Source organism: Cervus canadensis, chromosome 8 (genome assembly GCF_019320065.1).
Source record: "Cervus canadensis isolate Bull #8, Minnesota chromosome 8, ASM1932006v1, whole genome shotgun sequence".
Classification (NCBI taxonomy): Eukaryota; Metazoa; Chordata; class Mammalia; order Artiodactyla; family Cervidae; genus Cervus; species Cervus canadensis.
In genome coordinates, this window is record NC_057393.1 from 73,973,415 (window position 1) to 73,990,127 (window position 16,713).

General features: G+C 40.5%; 1 protein-coding gene across 2 annotated transcripts in view; it reads right to left on the reverse strand.

Moving 5' to 3' along the window:
* Window positions 1-8,536: 8,536 nt before the first annotated feature.
* Window positions 8,537-16,713, reverse strand: part of NRBF2 (nuclear receptor binding factor 2) — a 31,943-nt gene continuing 23,766 nt past the window's right edge. For both annotated transcript variants that reach the window (XM_043476858.1, XM_043476857.1), the window contains 2 exons: window positions 11,386-11,426; window positions 8,537-10,056 (listed from right to left, as the gene is read on the reverse strand). In XM_043476858.1, coding sequence (XP_043332793.1) covers window positions 9,346-10,056; window positions 11,386-11,426 — 752 coding nt within the window. In that variant the 3' untranslated portion in view covers window positions 8,537-9,345. The remainder of the gene's footprint in view (window positions 10,057-11,385; window positions 11,427-16,713) is intronic.

Sequence of the window (16,713 nt, forward strand, 5' to 3'; positions counted from 1 at the left end):
GCAGCCCTCCACTGACACCTGCAGGAGGTTGAAGGCATGACCTTTTCTCCGCTGGAAACACATCATTTCAAACAGAAAAACAGTAGCCTAAGTTATGACCTCGAGATGAGTTGCTAGTTTTTATTCTGTTGCTCATGTCCACCATTTAGGCTGTGTCACCCTCTGCCCCAGTCGAGTCTCAGCCAGGATGTGAGCAGTTACGTAGTTAATGGTATGGATGGTAACTGCAGGGCCAGTGGGTTAAAGATGGGAATCAAGGAGCTGATGACTACAGCGTTTGTAAGTTTATTTATTATATTTTAACACCATTTTTCAAAAAGTGCCTCAACTCCTTAAATGGTATCTTTTGCTTAATATTTTCATACATTCCATCAGATTTAATTTAGATGTGAAGTTAATTTCAAGCCCAAAATACTAATTCTGGAGTAGACTACCCTGCTGGCCCCCTAAAGGCAGCCGGGAGCCCAGTCTTTGGTGAGTTTCTTCCAAAAGGTTTTTGCTTCTCTTGCTGTTGCTGGAGCCACTACTACATACCCCTACGCAAAAGCTGAACCTGATCAAGCCTGGCAGTGAAGCATTCTAATTGTTTAAGGGACATACTAACTTGCCCTCTAGCCCCTTTCCTTAGGCATGTTAGCTGAGATGTCGAACATACGTTCAACAATGACTTATAGAATCAGTAAACTCATCTTCTAAAGGAGCAGAGGGCTGGAGCTGCTTCTAGGACTACCGTTTTAAGAGGTGAATATCACAAATCCCCATGGAGGACAGAGTTCAATAGACACCTTCCAGGGTGTATCACAGGCAAGGGAGTGCAGTCTCTTCTGCCCTATTCTGTGGTTCAGAGCAAATTATTTTCCTGTCAAACACCTGGAGACACTGATCACTTGAGGTGCTTTTCTTAATCAGCTGAAACTTTAGCCAGCCTAAGATGTCCAGCAGTTCCTTTGGAAATTAGTAACCGTATATGGCATATATGGGAACTTTTCACCAAAATTTTCTAATAAATGTAACATTTTAGAAACAAATGTTGAACAAAACTTTGTTAGCAAACTTTCTCCAGATAGAAAGGGAAAAAGCCAGCCTACACCCTTTCCACCTTATAACCTTTTACTAAAGGAGACAGAATCCCATTATAACCAATTCCTAAAAATCATAGCACTGTGCAGAAAGTTGCATAAAAACTATGGGACTTAAAGGGGGGGAAATAGAATGTGGGCATAACATTCACAACATTTATCAGAACTACATTTTTAACAGGCAGTACTGGTTTTACATGTGTTAAATGTTTACGAAGTAGATTAACACTGCAAGTATGGCACTTTACCTTGAAGACCGGAGGCTTGCTTTGGAAGTGGGCATCAGAACTAGAGGAAATGTTTTAGCGCCAAATGTAGATGGGTGTGGCTCAATACCACCGTGATAGTTCAGGTGCCACACTTCAGGATGGTTTTTCCTGCAGTCAGAATTCCCACTGAAGCAAACATTATGTTCAAATTGTTCCCTATATATTAATCATGCTTGGGTAAATCTGCATTTTTGAAGCAGCTGAAGTGACTGTACAAAAGATTATTTGAATCAAAGCTTTCAAAATCCAGTGAAGCTATAGAATTTTAGAAACAAATTCTAGGACTAATATTTTTAAATTAGTTAATTTAAAATTTAAATTAACTAGTTAATTTAAAAGTTAATTGGTTATCATGTAACTTAGTCACCCTGTCACACACCCTCCCTGAGGAGAAATTAAAGTTGCAACGGTAAGCCCACTTAAATTGAGCCTGGTGACATATGGTTATGTGTTCTAAAAAAAAAGTACAAGCTCCAGAAATCACAGTGTAGAGTCGGGGATCCATCCTGGTTAGTGGATCTCTGAGGCACTACACAGGACCCACCGTACCCCACTTTCACGTATGGCACTTGAGTGGGGGAGTCCACATTTTGGTCTCCGTGTTCCAATCACATCTTTTCAACCAAGTAGCAGTTCCATTACTGTCTAAACTCTGGGGAAAAGGGTTTATTAAAAGGTAAGACAGGGATGAACACGAAGTCATCCTGAAATTACTTTTTAAAACCACAGCAGTTCAAAGTTGCATCATCTGTGTTTTCCTGATTTATCAAGATACTCGAGTACCAACCAGTATAAAGGATCGAGGGTAAAAGGGGATGACCACTATTGGTTTACTTGCCACAAGTCTTTTTTGTTTGTATTATTCTGCTTTACAGAGCATAGATTATGTGTTCTATAAAAACTGGTATTGTGTTAGTTGGGAAAAACCAGTATGTAATCCTAAATATTTCTAGTAGCTTTATAATCCCACAAATAGATTTCCTGTTTATTATTACTGAGCTATGTTCCCTGATGGCTCAGTGGGCAGAGATTCTACCTATAATGCAGGAGACTGGTTCAATTCTTAGATCTGGAAAATCCCCTGGAGAGCATGGCAACCCACTCCAGTTTTCTTGCCTGGAGAATCCCCATGGACAGAGGAGCCTGGTGGGCTATAGTTCAAAGGGTAGCAAAGAGTCAGATGCAACTGAATACAACCATGGAAAGGCAATGCTATTTTTTCAGCTGGGCTGAAAAATTACACCAAAGTCTAATTCCCTGTCTTGAACTGTGATCCTATTCATTCTTTTTTGCCAGTTTTGCACCAAATGAGTCTTACGCTTTAAAATTTTTAAAAATTCAAGTACTATTATTCAACCTGAAAGACCAAAGCAAATGTCCTAGAATTTACAAGACTCAGAGTATTGGTTATTTAAATAAAGTTGGTCTGTGACCCTGTTACTGCCTCCACACAACTTTTAGTTTTTATTCACCCTGAAACTCAAGAATTTTGCACCAGTAATTAGCATGTTTCAAATACCTGGGCCCTTCCCTGAACACAGGCATTTTCTCATAAGAACAGGGAAATAATATGATCTGAAGCCAATAAAAAACCTGTTGGTAGCAACAGAGGTCCTGGGACTTTGTAATACCCTCAGTACCAAGACTTATTTGGAGAAGCAACTTCCAGGAAGATAGGCCTGAAAGTCATCTGGCTCCTCAAACCTCTATAGCCTCCCTTTCCTAACCTCTTTCTCAAAACTGTCATTTACTTCTGGAAACCCCTGATGAGGTCACTACGTATCTAAACTTTACTGTATCCTTTTTCTCCCTGGACTTGTTAACTTTAAAGACAATCTCATTTGTATCTTGAGTCCTCCACCTCTCAACCTTCTGCCATACTGAGAAGACACTACCCTTCTGTCCCCCCAATTTAATGTCTACCACACAAAGGACCATACAAACTGGCCCCAGCTTACCAGGACCCTTTTGGCTACTGAGCAAATGCTAGCCTTGAAAACAACCCACCCAAGTATTTTCCATTCCTCAAGACCAGGAAGCCTGGCCCCCTCACTCCTAGGAAATGGGCAAGGACAATCCATATGAGCTGCCCAGTATTTTCTCACGTGTCTTGCCATGACCTCATTCTGACCAAGATTACTCAGTTCCTCCTCCTCATTTCTTACTGCATGCCTTTGTTCTTTACCTAGGAAGCCATTTCCCCATCTTCTGACCACATCACTACTTTGATGAAGGCAATATAAATAATTTTATAGTACTAGTGGACGGTGGTATTCATTAAATATCTGGTGCCTGTATTCATATTGCACCCCTGTAACTTTTTTTGCTTATTCATAAATACAAAACCACTCTTGACAGAATGATTTACTAGATACCAACTAATGATTTCATCTGCAACCCACCACGAACTCCAAGGGTTTCTCACCATCCACTAGATGGCACCGTTGGGCAGCGGTGACTTAGGACAGGCTTCCAGCTGGGACAAGATAGACAAATCCTGAAACAGTCTTGCCATTCGTTCTGGCAGAAATCTTCAATTAGGCTACACTAGGATTATGACAAAATACGGTAAAGATCACTGTCTAGAATGATTCGGTAAATAATAATAGCTGTTACTATCATCACAGGTCACGTCTTTTCAAAGAGGTTGCAAATACACCCTGTGGCAGACTGCCTCACTCTGGTGTGTGTGCATCTTTTAAAACAACAAAACTTCAATCACAGCTCCTCAAAGATAAAAACCACAGAAAATGGACATTACGATTTCTACAAGTGATTTTAAGGACAAGCTCAGCTTTCAACGGGGGGTCTCCAACTTCTTGGGGAAAAGGAGCTGGGAAAACGGTAGCTGGGGTGAGTGGGAGAGTACGCACCTGAGAGGAACCTGAATGACCAGGCCGCTGGGCCATGGTAAGAAAATTAGACAACCCGAGCGTGGCCCAGGGGAAGTAGTAGCCCAGGACTGCTAGTCTAGGCCTCTCTTGGCTCTGCTGCCAATCTGGTAGACAAGTTTACATAACTCCTACCTTCAGGGCCTCAATTTCTTTTAGAAGATAGGTCTTAAAGATCCTAAAAATTTTAACATCACGTAGAAAAAATAAAAAGGTTCCAGACAAAGCAATCTTAGGATTAAAGAACAAAGCCAAAGGTATCATGCTCCCTGACTTCTGAACTACACTACAAAACTACAGTAATTGAAATAGAATACTGCACAAAAACAAAGATCAATGCAACAAAATAGCCCAGAAACCAACTCATACATATACAGCCAACTAATCTACAATAAAGGAGAATACACAATGGAGAAAAGACAAGCTCTTAAGGGAGATCAAATTTAAAAGTTCTCATCCAACAAAGGAAACCACTGACACAAAAAGACAACCTACTGAATAGGAGAAAATACTTGTGTTATGACTAATATAGGTTAGTATCTGAACTATATAAACAGCTCATTAATTAAATGTGGATAGTAAATTTAAAGACATTTTTCCAAAGAAGACAGATGGCCAACAGACACATGAAAAGATGCTCAACATTGCTAGTCAGACAAATGAAAATCAAAACCACAATGAGATATGACCTCACACCTGTCAGTGTGGCTGTAAAATGTAATATTACTTGGCCATAAGAAAGAATAAAAATTCTGCCATTTGCATTAACACGGATGGACCAGTAGGGTATTATGCTTAGTGAAATACATCAGAAAGACAAATCCTGTATGTTATCACCTTAAAAGATGATTAAATATAACAAAAACAGACACAGATAATAGAAAACAAATAACTTACTGGGTTACCACTGGGGATACATAAGGGGGGAAGGCCAAGACTGGGATAAGGGGTTAAGAGGTACAAAGTACTATGAATAAAATAAATAAGCTGCAAGGATATACTGAACAGGGAATACAGCTGATATTTTAATTTTAAATGGAGTAAAATTTATAAAAATAACAAATCACTGTATGTACATCTGAAACTAATACTGTAAAATGGGGAGGGAAGTGGGGGGGGGGGTTCAGGATGGGGAACATACGTAAATCCATGGCTGATTCATGTCAATGTATGGCAAAAACCACTACAATATTGTAAAGTAATTAGCGTCCAACTAATAAAAATAAATGAAAAAAAAAAAAAACTACAATTCTTTAAAAAGTACCTATACAGTGTTAAAAGCAGAAAGATAGTGTTTTAATGTTTTGAATTAACTTATCTAGAGATAAAATATTTTCATTATTTCAATTACCTTGTGTTAAAACACCAGGGATAGACAATGGCTTCAAGAATGATTTTGAAAGTATCTTACTTCCTCGTTAGCATGGTTTCTGAATTCAGTATGGACTTACCTGTGGTTACCATGACATTATACTAAGACTGTTACTACATACTAACCTTCTGAAAGAAATGTTTTTGTTGACATTCTGTGAAAAGCTGAGAGTAAGAACATAGGACTGCCTTCTAATGCCCAGATAGTTATCTGGGTTCAAAAGCAAGAGGCCACCACTGAGTAAGGAAGGACAAGAGTCTACTCCACTTCCAGTACGTGCATAATTCAGTTTCATTTAGTGGAAGGAAGCTTTCCTTAAATCCCTTTCAGGGCCTTAAGCTGCACAGAGAGAAGAGAGCACCTACAAACCCCGGCTAGGAGATTGGCCATGTGCCTGGGGAATAGTGTTTTAAGCATCCACTCTGATAGGTCAGTTGGTAAAGAATCTGCCTGCAATGCAGGAGACCCTGGTTCGATTCCTGAGTCAGGAAGATCCCCTGGCGAAGGGAAAGGCTACCCACTCCAGTATTCTGGCCTGGAGAATTCCATGGACTCTATAGTCCATGGGGTAGCAAAGAGTCGACACCACTGAGCAACTTTCACTCACTCCATGGAGACACTGTTAGGTTGCTGCAAACGTACCAAGTCATCTGGTCAAAAGGCACATACTGGGTTGGCCAAAAAATTCCTTTGGTTTTTAAGTAAAAATAAAAGACACATTTTTTGTTTTCACCAAGAACTTTATTGAACAATGTTAATCACCATTTTGTTCCACTATGTTCTGCCAATTTTCAGGCAACTTCATAATCCCATCTTCCCAAAACTTTATCCTTTTAAGCAAAGTAAATTCCAGGTACCTTAACAGTCTTCCAAGGAATTGACATTTTTTTTCCATTAAGAGAATTCTGTAAAGACACAAATACATGGAAATCCGAAGGTGCAATGTCTGGGGAGTACAGTGGATAAATCAGAACTTCCCAGTCAAGTTTTGCCTGATCATCAAAGAAACGTGATCTTGCACTATCCTGATGGCAGATGATGCACTGTCTGTTGACTAATTCCAGACACTATTTGTTGAGTGCTACTTTCCCTTGGTCTAACTGGGAGCAGTATGCTTGTTGGAATTGTTTGGTTTTCCAGAGCTCATAATAGAGGACTCCCTTCCAATCCCACCATATCTACATCACCACCTTCTTTAGATGAAGACTGGCCTGAATTAAGTGTGGTTGGTGGTGGTTCATTTCGCTTGCCCCATGATCTCTTCTGTTCTACCTCATGGTACAGCATTCACTTTTCATCGCCTGTCACATTGCCCATTTCTGTTCTAAAAATGAGTGTTTTCATTACATTTAAGTAGAGAATCATGTGCAGAAGTACAGTCAAGGTGTTTTTTTGCTTAACTTATGTAGAACTGAAACATCAAAGGGAATAACATAATCAAACTGGTGCAACTGATTTTCATAGTTGAGTTGGCTATTTTGAAATATGTTGGCTCTCTCCTGTATGGTATAATGGTGATTGTTCTCAATGCGTCAATTTGATCGCTATCAACTTCCAACTGGTCTACCCGACTGTGGAACATCGTTCAGTGAGAATCGCTAACTTCACAAACCTCTTTTGACACATTCCATCAGTCAGAACACCTCCATACACTGCACAAATCTTTTTTTGCATTTCAGTTGCATTTTTACCTCTCTTGAAATAATAAAGCATAACATGTCAAAAATATTTTCTTGCATTCTCAATATTAAAAATGCTACACAAAATTCACCAATTTTGAGAACTTTTTTTAAATGCACACTGATGTACAGTTGTCACAATACAATCTAATAAAACTGTTCTGAGTGATGTCAACGACAAGTAAGTGCTACCAGAACCAGCTGATGGAAAAAACCAAATAAACCTTTTGGCCAACCCAATACACTCTACTGATAGACTCAAATACAAAACCTAAAAACAAGATGAAACAGGAGTACTAAAAAGTGTGAATAAATGCTTCAAGGACAATGGAAAAGTAAAGTTAGTCCATTTAATATGTATGTTAGTGGAAATGCACAGAACAGGGTCCTGTGGAATAAGTCAAACTGCTGAAAGTAATGGGGCGGGGGTAGAGGAGGGAGATGGTAGGGGAAGAAAGGGAGGGTGTCTTACGAAGTGTTCATGTCAGAACATTTCATTTTAAAAGTGAATAGACAGGCTAATAACAGTGTCATTATTGGCACAATCTTTTAAATCTCAACTTTTATGAGAAAGGTTAGGCAAGCAAAGTATTGTGAGTCTAGGATACTACAACACTGAGATGGACAATCAACAGAGAATAGAACTCTTATCCTATTTTAAGAAGCTAAGTTTATTTTTGGTTTCATCTGCACCAAGATGAGACATGGGAGAAAAGGAACTTCTGCATGGTTACTTCATCTCATCGTCCTTCTGCTGGTTTCATCACTAGACATGTGAGCCCAACCCTATCCCCTCAGCCCAGTGGTCCCCATCCCCTCAGGAGAGGCTGTTCATCCATATTTTTGCCTCTCCCCCAAGATAAACCAAGTGTATGCTTTAAACACACCCAGTGGCTTATACCTTCATGTTTCACTTACACCTTCCTCTTCTTCCCACTCCTGGAACATCACTGGACTCTGCAGAGAGGAGAGGATCCAAGCAGTGCTTCGCTACCCCTGCTCTGAACTGGGGCGCGGCTGCCTGCAGCCTGAACACTGTCCCTGTGTGCCAGCCCACGAAGGCTGGGTACCTCGAGGCCTCAGCGACTTCCTTGTTCTCTTCCACCGTAGCTGTAGAGGTAGCTGACTACAAAACATGAAGAAAATCTCTAATGTATCGAAGTAACTGTTTTGACAGAATGTCTTCAAATTCATGTTCAAAATTTCCAACACAGAAGCTGAACAAAACCTGCTTTTAACAAAGGTATAAAATACAATTACTTTATTGATTTATTACAATCAAATACTGCCGACTAGCATTACTTCCACTCGTGCATCATTAAAAACAAAAGGATATTTCCTTGATATTTTCAAATGACGCATTACACAATAAACAAAGTTAGAACTTAAAATGCACCCTGATTAATTATGTAAACTGGTAATTTAAAAAAAAAGCATAACTAATAATTTGGTTCCTTTCTTCATAAATGGAAATTTAAATATTTCTCCTGATAGTCTTGAGGTTATCATTATGTTACGAGTAGTGCAAAGTGTGGCACAGTTTCTTCTAGAAAGGTGTGCCTTACACACCTTATTAGACAAAGGAAATGTGCATAACAAGATGCATACAGTCAACGCATGATAGAAAGCATGTTTCAGATACAAGGCAGCCCCTCAGGCAACCATATTATTTAGGTTTTGCATTATCATTTATGGCATTATAGATTAATTACACATAACATACTTTTATACATTTTAACCCTGAAGATAAGAAAAATAATTGTTGCTTGAAAAAAATTATTCCAGGTAGCCATTTGGTTTGTATCAGGAGAAAGTGAACCTCCAACAGTTTAGTATCTGCCAAGTCTGGAATCATTAACTTGAGTCAGTAAATCAGACACGCGACATGTTTCACAGTGACTGTTGCCAAGTCCTGTCAATGCCTCTTCTCTGCAGTATGCCAGGTGCAGCATCTCCGGGACTACCCTTGCACGTGGTTTTCCCTTTTTTATTTTTGCTGGATTATCTGTATTACCATATTATTTCCTCTCTTTACCTCTTCTATGGCCTTCCATTTTAATTATTCATAAATCCTTTCAGAATATCCTCGGAGAACTCCATGAGGGGAAGTTCTGGAGATGGGAAATCCAAGGGAGGAAGATTGGGTATTGGAATATCCTTGGCTTTCCCAGTGTTTGAGGCAAACTTCTGCCAGGTTGAAGAGGCTGTTGCAGTTTCTGAATGTGGTGGCAAGCTCCATAACTCTGACTTTTCCACAAAATCCGCATCTACATCAAGCTCCTTTTCTACTGGGCCTTTTAGAAGTCTGGCCTTTTCAGCCTTTAGCTGTTTGTTCTCTCTCCGTAATCTTTCATTCTCAGCCACAAGGAATTCCACATGCCTCTTCAAATCTGCAATTTTGGTGGCCTGCTCCTCTATAATTGTTTTATCATCTTTTGGGGCTTTGCTTCCAATGCACGGCTCTGTTGGCTCCCGCTTTTGCTGAAGTAAAAATAGTAGTGTGTCTGGATCCCTGTCAAAGACCCCCTGAATTTCAGGCAAGTGTTTCTCTGTGGAAGGGCTGTACTTCTGAGAGAGCAGGGGGCTCTGGCTGTCTGCATCCTCAGCGGAGGGTCTGTGAGACGCCTGAAGCTGGGCAGCTGCATCCTTGTCTGTGCCCTGCTGGGCTTTCAGTCTCTCCTCCCGCTTTGCCCTCTTCCATCTCTCCTGGATGAGGAGGAGCTGTTTCATGTGGCTATCCCTTTGCAGTTCCAGTGATAAGTGAGCCTATTAACGCAGAAAGAAAGGGACAATTTAACATTTTCTTAGTCTCTTTAGTAATATCCAGTAAACGCTATTCTAGCATCTTCCTTTCTGAATAAGCCCGTATCACTTGAATCTTTTAAATTTATACTATGTTTGCAACTCCATAGAACGCGAAACATTTTCCAAAATAATAAACAGTCTTTCTAGGTAAGCTACCATCTTTATTCATAAACAAAACACTGTTCAAGGAGTCAGAGTAAGTCCTATTCCAATTCCAAATCAACACACTGAATCGTACCTTTTTTGAATGTGCCTTAGCCCTCTGCAATGCTATTTGTACTCAGCTTAAAATCAGAAAATTTCCTGTTTGGACTTCTATTCTACAACTAGCTAAAGTCTTTCTATCAGCAAGGGTTCGATGCACGTCTATATTACACAAGCAGTTCTGGACAGTCAAAAGGAAGTACACAGAATGGAACACAACTTCTACAGAATTGGCATTTTTTCCCGTCACTGAGATCCCCTCAGATCTTCTCAAGTCAATTAAAGATTTACCAAATAACTCCTATATATCTGCCACTTTTATTATCAGGAAATCACCTTTGGTTGAAGATTCAGCTTTGTATAAAGGCATTTTAAAACCCTACACAGGCCCCCCCCAAACACAGAAGACAATGTAAAGCCACTGATGAAATAAAAGTGCCGGAACCGCTTAGGAGTTCAGGAAAAGACAGGTTTGGATTTAAATTATCTTTGACAAGCAAAGGAAAGGCCAACTGGTTTCCCCTTGGCCAGGCTGGCTTGCTTACTGTGAGCTAAACAGCAGAAAAGGCATTAAGAGGGGTCTCTAAAGGACACACATGGCAATCTAAGGTCTATGAGGAAACCCTAGGAAGAAAAGGACAAGCAGTTTCTGCATGCCATCAGCAGCAGTTCAGTTTTAATCTTTATTTTATATTGGAGTATAGTTGATTTACAAAGTTGTACTAGTCTTGGGTGTACAGTAAAGTGAATCAGTTACAGATACACATATATCTACTCTTCTAGATTCTTTTCCCATACACGTCATTATAGAGTGTTGCATAAAGGTCCCTGTGCTGTGAAGTAGGTCTTTGCTGATTATCTATTTTATACATAGTAGTATGTGTATGTCAATTCATTTAGTTTTAATTTCCTTTTTGAAAAACTAATCTCTTCCCCATTTTATGTATTTTTGACTGCAGTGTTTTGGGAGGAGCCATTTTTCCCTTCAAGAACTCATTTCCCCTCAAGAACTTTATTTTATACACGATTCAAATCTCCACAAGAAAACCTTTCTAACCCTTGTTGGAAATATTAAAAGTGTCTTACCTGCTCAGACTGTGTTAGCTTCATGGCTTCAGAAAGATATGCTGATTTAAAAAAAAAAAAAAAAAAGGCACATTAATATATGTCATCATTTTGTTATTAAAAGATTAAAGTAAGATATACTCTTCCTATGACAAAGAGAACTGGTCTTAGAAGCAATTCGGCTACACAGTTATCCTATTCCTGAAAAGGATTTTTTAAAAAAGGATTCTTAACTTCCCCAAAAAGGGGATCAGTAGTAATCAAATGGAGATATCCCATACTTCACCTGGAGGAGCTGGCTCTTTTAAATCACTGTAGATTTCACAGTTAAGGAAGTAAACATGACATAATCAGAAAAACAGAATTAGGGAAGATTAAAATTATACAAAAACCTATCAAAATCCTATTATGCTCACAGAAATATCAAGATAGTGACTATCAATTACTTTTTACACACATGAATACCTAGACTTATCATTTTGGCCTCCTACAAAACCATTTTATTGAATTGTTTCTAAGTTATATCATCAGCCTACTATGAATTTGGTAGTTAAAAGTCTGAAGAACTCACTGACATTTATAATAAGCAGTTGCAGGCAGTATTATGAAATTTATGAAAATGAGCTAACTGCTGGAAAGCACGGAGCCATGTTTCCCTTCAAGAACTCGTGATGCATTTGTGAACTATACTCCCAGCCCTTTCCCATTTTATCTTTCTATGGATTTTATATTTTGTTGTATTCCTCTGTAAGCCCTTTTATAGCTTGTCTGGAACAAGACGGGGTATAAATAACAAGTGTTATTAGCAACAGTAAAAATAACAATTAGTATTAGTTACAGATTGTGTCCAATTAATCCTCATTTTTTATCTCTTCCTCACTATAAACTTTTTGGCATCTCTCACACATTAAGCTCCTTCTTGCCTTTTTGCTGACACTACAGGCACTGCTTTCTGTCTACTCTTAATCCAAATATTTTAATGATTTTCTAAGTTCGTGACTTGCAACTGTTGTCTGCCAGGTTCTATCACAGTCTTTAAGACAGACTAACTGGGTGCTCCCTCTCCATCAGAAAACAGAGTTGGTTATACAGCCTTTGCTCCACCCATATTAAATTTTTTTTCCTCAACTTTCTTTTACTCCTGTATTAAGTCTGTATAACTGCATACAGACCATTTCTTTTCCTTTTCTTCATGTTTAAGTCTGTTGAGACATTCTATTTCTTACTGTGATAGTGTGGATGAATTTCCCTAGCCATCCTTCCCATTCCCTCTACATACATCTGTCTCCCTGTATGAACTATGGTTTGCTTTACATTCAGTTTCTTAACAAATGCAAGTTTCACAAAACTATGCTTAACCCAAATGGAATACCTCCCTTTGTAGAATCCTGAAACTATAACATGACAGAAGACACCCAAGGACACTGAGTTCCCAAAGAGCAGAGAACTCAACAAGAGTCCACTGTCATTTAAAAGATTTACCCAATGTCATTTTAAAATCTGAGCCTTTAAAAGTTACTTTAAAAGAAAAAAAATTTATTTAAAAAATTAATTTAATTGGAGAATAATGACAATATTGTGGTGGTGGTTTTTAACCTGTTTACATGGTAATGAATTTGCTCCACAGCCACAACAGGAACAAGTGCCCACCATGACAGAAATGTCAGTAGAGAATACTTGTCTCAGAAAATCTAACAATGTGGTTAAACTCCTTCCTTCAATCATGATACGAGGCTAACATTTAAAGTAAATACTAAGTAAATGATGAGGAAAAGGAATTAAGAATATCTGAAGAATCTATTACTTTTTAATAACATCTACTACTAACATCTACTACTACTATCATGGATCTGTTGACACACAGCCTATCCGCACAGCAGACTGTAAAGCCTATCTGCACACACACAGCACTGACTCTGCACACACACAGCACTGACTCTGCACACACACAGCACTGACTCTGCACACACAGCACTGACTGCACACACAGCACTGACACTGACTCTGCACACACAGCACTGACTCTGCACACACAGCACTGACACACACAGCACTGACTGCACACACACACACTGACTCTGCACACACACAGCACTGACTCTGCACACACACACTGACTGCACACACAGCACTGACCCTGCACACACACAGCACTGACTCTGCACACACAGCACTGACTGCACTGACTGCTGCACACACACAACACTGACTGCACACACACAGCACTGACTCTGCACACACACAGCACTGACTGCACACACAGCACTGACTCTGCACACACACAGCACTGACTCTGCACACACAGCACTGACTCTGCACACACAGCACACACACTGACACTGCACTGACACTGCACTGACTGCACACACACAGCACTGACTCTGCACACACAGCACTGACTCTGCACACATGACTCTGCACACACACAGCACTGACTCTGCACACACACAGCACTGACTCTGCACACACACAGCACTGACTCTGCACACACACAACACTGACTGCACACACACAGCACTGACTGCACACACACACTGCACACACAGCACTGACTCTGCACACACAGCACTGACACTGACTCTGCACACACACACTGACACTGACTGCACACACACAGCACTGACTCTCACACACACACTGACTCTGCACACACAGACACACACATCACTGACTGCACACACACAGCACTGACTCTGCACACACACAACACTGACTCTGCACACACACAACACTGACACTGCACACACACAGCACTGACTCTGCACACACACAGCACTGACTCTGCACACACACAGCACTGACTGCACACACACAGCACTGACTCTGCACACACACAACACTGACTGTGTGCACACACAGCACTGACTCTGCACACACAGCACTGACTCTGCACACACACAGCACTGACTCTGCACACACAGCACTGACTCTGCACACACACAATACTGACTGTGCACACACAGCACTGACTCTGCACACACACAGCACTGACTCTGCACACACACAGCACTGACTGCACACACACAGCACTGACTCTGCACACACACAACACTGACTGTGCACACACAGCACTGACTCTGCACACACACAGCACTGACTCTGCACACACAGCACTGACTCTGCACACACACAACACTGACTCTGCACACACACAGCACTGATTCTGCACACACAGCACTGACCCTGCACACACAGCACTGACTCTGCACACACACAGCACTGATTCTGCACACACAGCACAGCACTGACTCTGACGACAAAGACTGATGTGCTCCGAATCATTTCTGTGACACCACAGTCTCAGAGAAGGTTCAGGTCAAGATCTATTTTCAAGTACATATAAACACACATCCTCAAGTCTGTTCACCTTCCGAAAAGTTCACTTTGAGTTCTAAACATTGTTAATGGCTGTTACTAACTTCCCATTTAAGCTTTTGCCCTTTTTGCCGTCTGTAAAAGAGAAGAAATCCACTTAGAGACTGGACTGCATAAGACTGCCAAGGGAGAATTACAGCAACCCAGTTACAGCTGCCAATCAAGGATCTAAAGCAAGAGTCCTCTAACAGTGGGGAATTCTTGGTAGTTTATAGCTTCCTTAACTTTTTTTTTTCAATATAGGGTGGTAAAAATAAGTACACCTCCTTTCCTCCTCCTCCCTACCCCCTGTCAGATTTAGATGGCTTTTTCTTTCTGAGTTTGGTATCTCAGCTGATCAAGCAACCTCTGTATTTCTTTCTACACATTCACAAAGCACTATCAGAACTACCAAGCACAGAGGATGTGAGTCCTTGGCGCTGGAGTCTCAGGGTCTCCCTCCACTCTTCAGCTGAGGCCCCTTCTTCTGCTGGTGAATTCTCTCACTTCAGGCTTTTGTTCCCAACATTCCCCTTCCCCTGTTGTGTCTCTAACATGATTTCTAAACACTAAGTTGCTTACTCTCAGGATATATTTACATCCACACCTCCCAAAACAGCTCTGTTCAAGCCTAGATGTTAAAGGCAATTTAGAAAACAGAGTTCATTCCATCCACATTAACTCTCAAACTAGCATTACATTCACAACTCTACTCTGAAACACAACACAAGGCTATTTTCAAACAAGTCTAAACTCCAAATCAAATCGGCTGGGTGGGATTAAGTAATCACACTTAAAGTTGTACCTCCAAAGTTAGAGCTAATGGAATCCAACAGACTGCCTTTATCTTTTCTACCCCTGAGAAAGTCACAGAATTTAGATAAAGAGAAAGGGGGAGAGGTGTTTAAAGCCCAACATTAATTTTAAGTCTTCCAATGAAGACAGGAATATAGACTAGGAATGAAAGAAACTTCCCTCCCAAGCAGGAAGGGAAGATCCCACATGCTGCTGAGCACCTAAGCCTGCAGGCCACAAGGACTGAGCCCAGGCTGTGCATGCAACTACTGACGCCCATGTGCCCTCGACCCTGCGCTCCGCGGCAGGAGAAGCCACCACCACGAGAAGCTGGGGCATCGCAACAAAGACCTAGCACAGCCAAAAATAAAATTAATAAATAAATCTTAAAAAAAACAACTTTTATACCTTTTATATACTCAGAATATCCTACCAATCAGAGACACTGCTTTGGGAAAGCAAGTGTTCTCCTTTCTTGCTGCAAGTAATAAATCCTTCCTTCTCTGGGGGAAAAAAAAAAAGAATATTTTACCAATCAACACACAATCCATGCTGTGAGGCATGGCCAAGTAGTGATAATAATAAATTAAAAACCACAAAGATTTATGGGATACATATAATGTGCTCAGCCCTACAGCTGAAGGGTACACTTCAGTGGCAAAACTAACTCTTCAACAGTAAGACTTGAAATTTTCTCTTAAAAATTACTGACTTGTAGGCAAAAATCACTGACACAGAAGGACTTTTCTAAGCCAGTCTCCACTGTGCTATCTATATTTCAGCAGTAAGGCAACAGAGGAGAAGAAGATTCTGCCAGGAAAAAACAGGACGCTGACTACAGTACTGGCCTCAGGGAAAGGAAGTGCCTTTCTCTAGCAGGAAGACTACAGGGCCTGCTCAAAGAATGGTGGCCACACCGATTTTGGATGTACCACTCCCACTCCTAAGCTTTTAGGTTTGTTACTCAGCCAACAGAAACCAGTCTGTACAAAACAGACCCTAGAGAGCTATTTCTGAGTTCAACATACACCACTAACTTTTACGACTGGGATAAAATAAGGTGTTTGAAAGGAATCCAGTAATTCTAAATGTCATCAGCGGCATGATACTATAGGCATGAATGTATAGATGAAACTTTCAGAAGGGAAGCTAAAGAAAGACCACAGGAAAGGGTTTCAATGGGTTTTCCATTATCAGCAC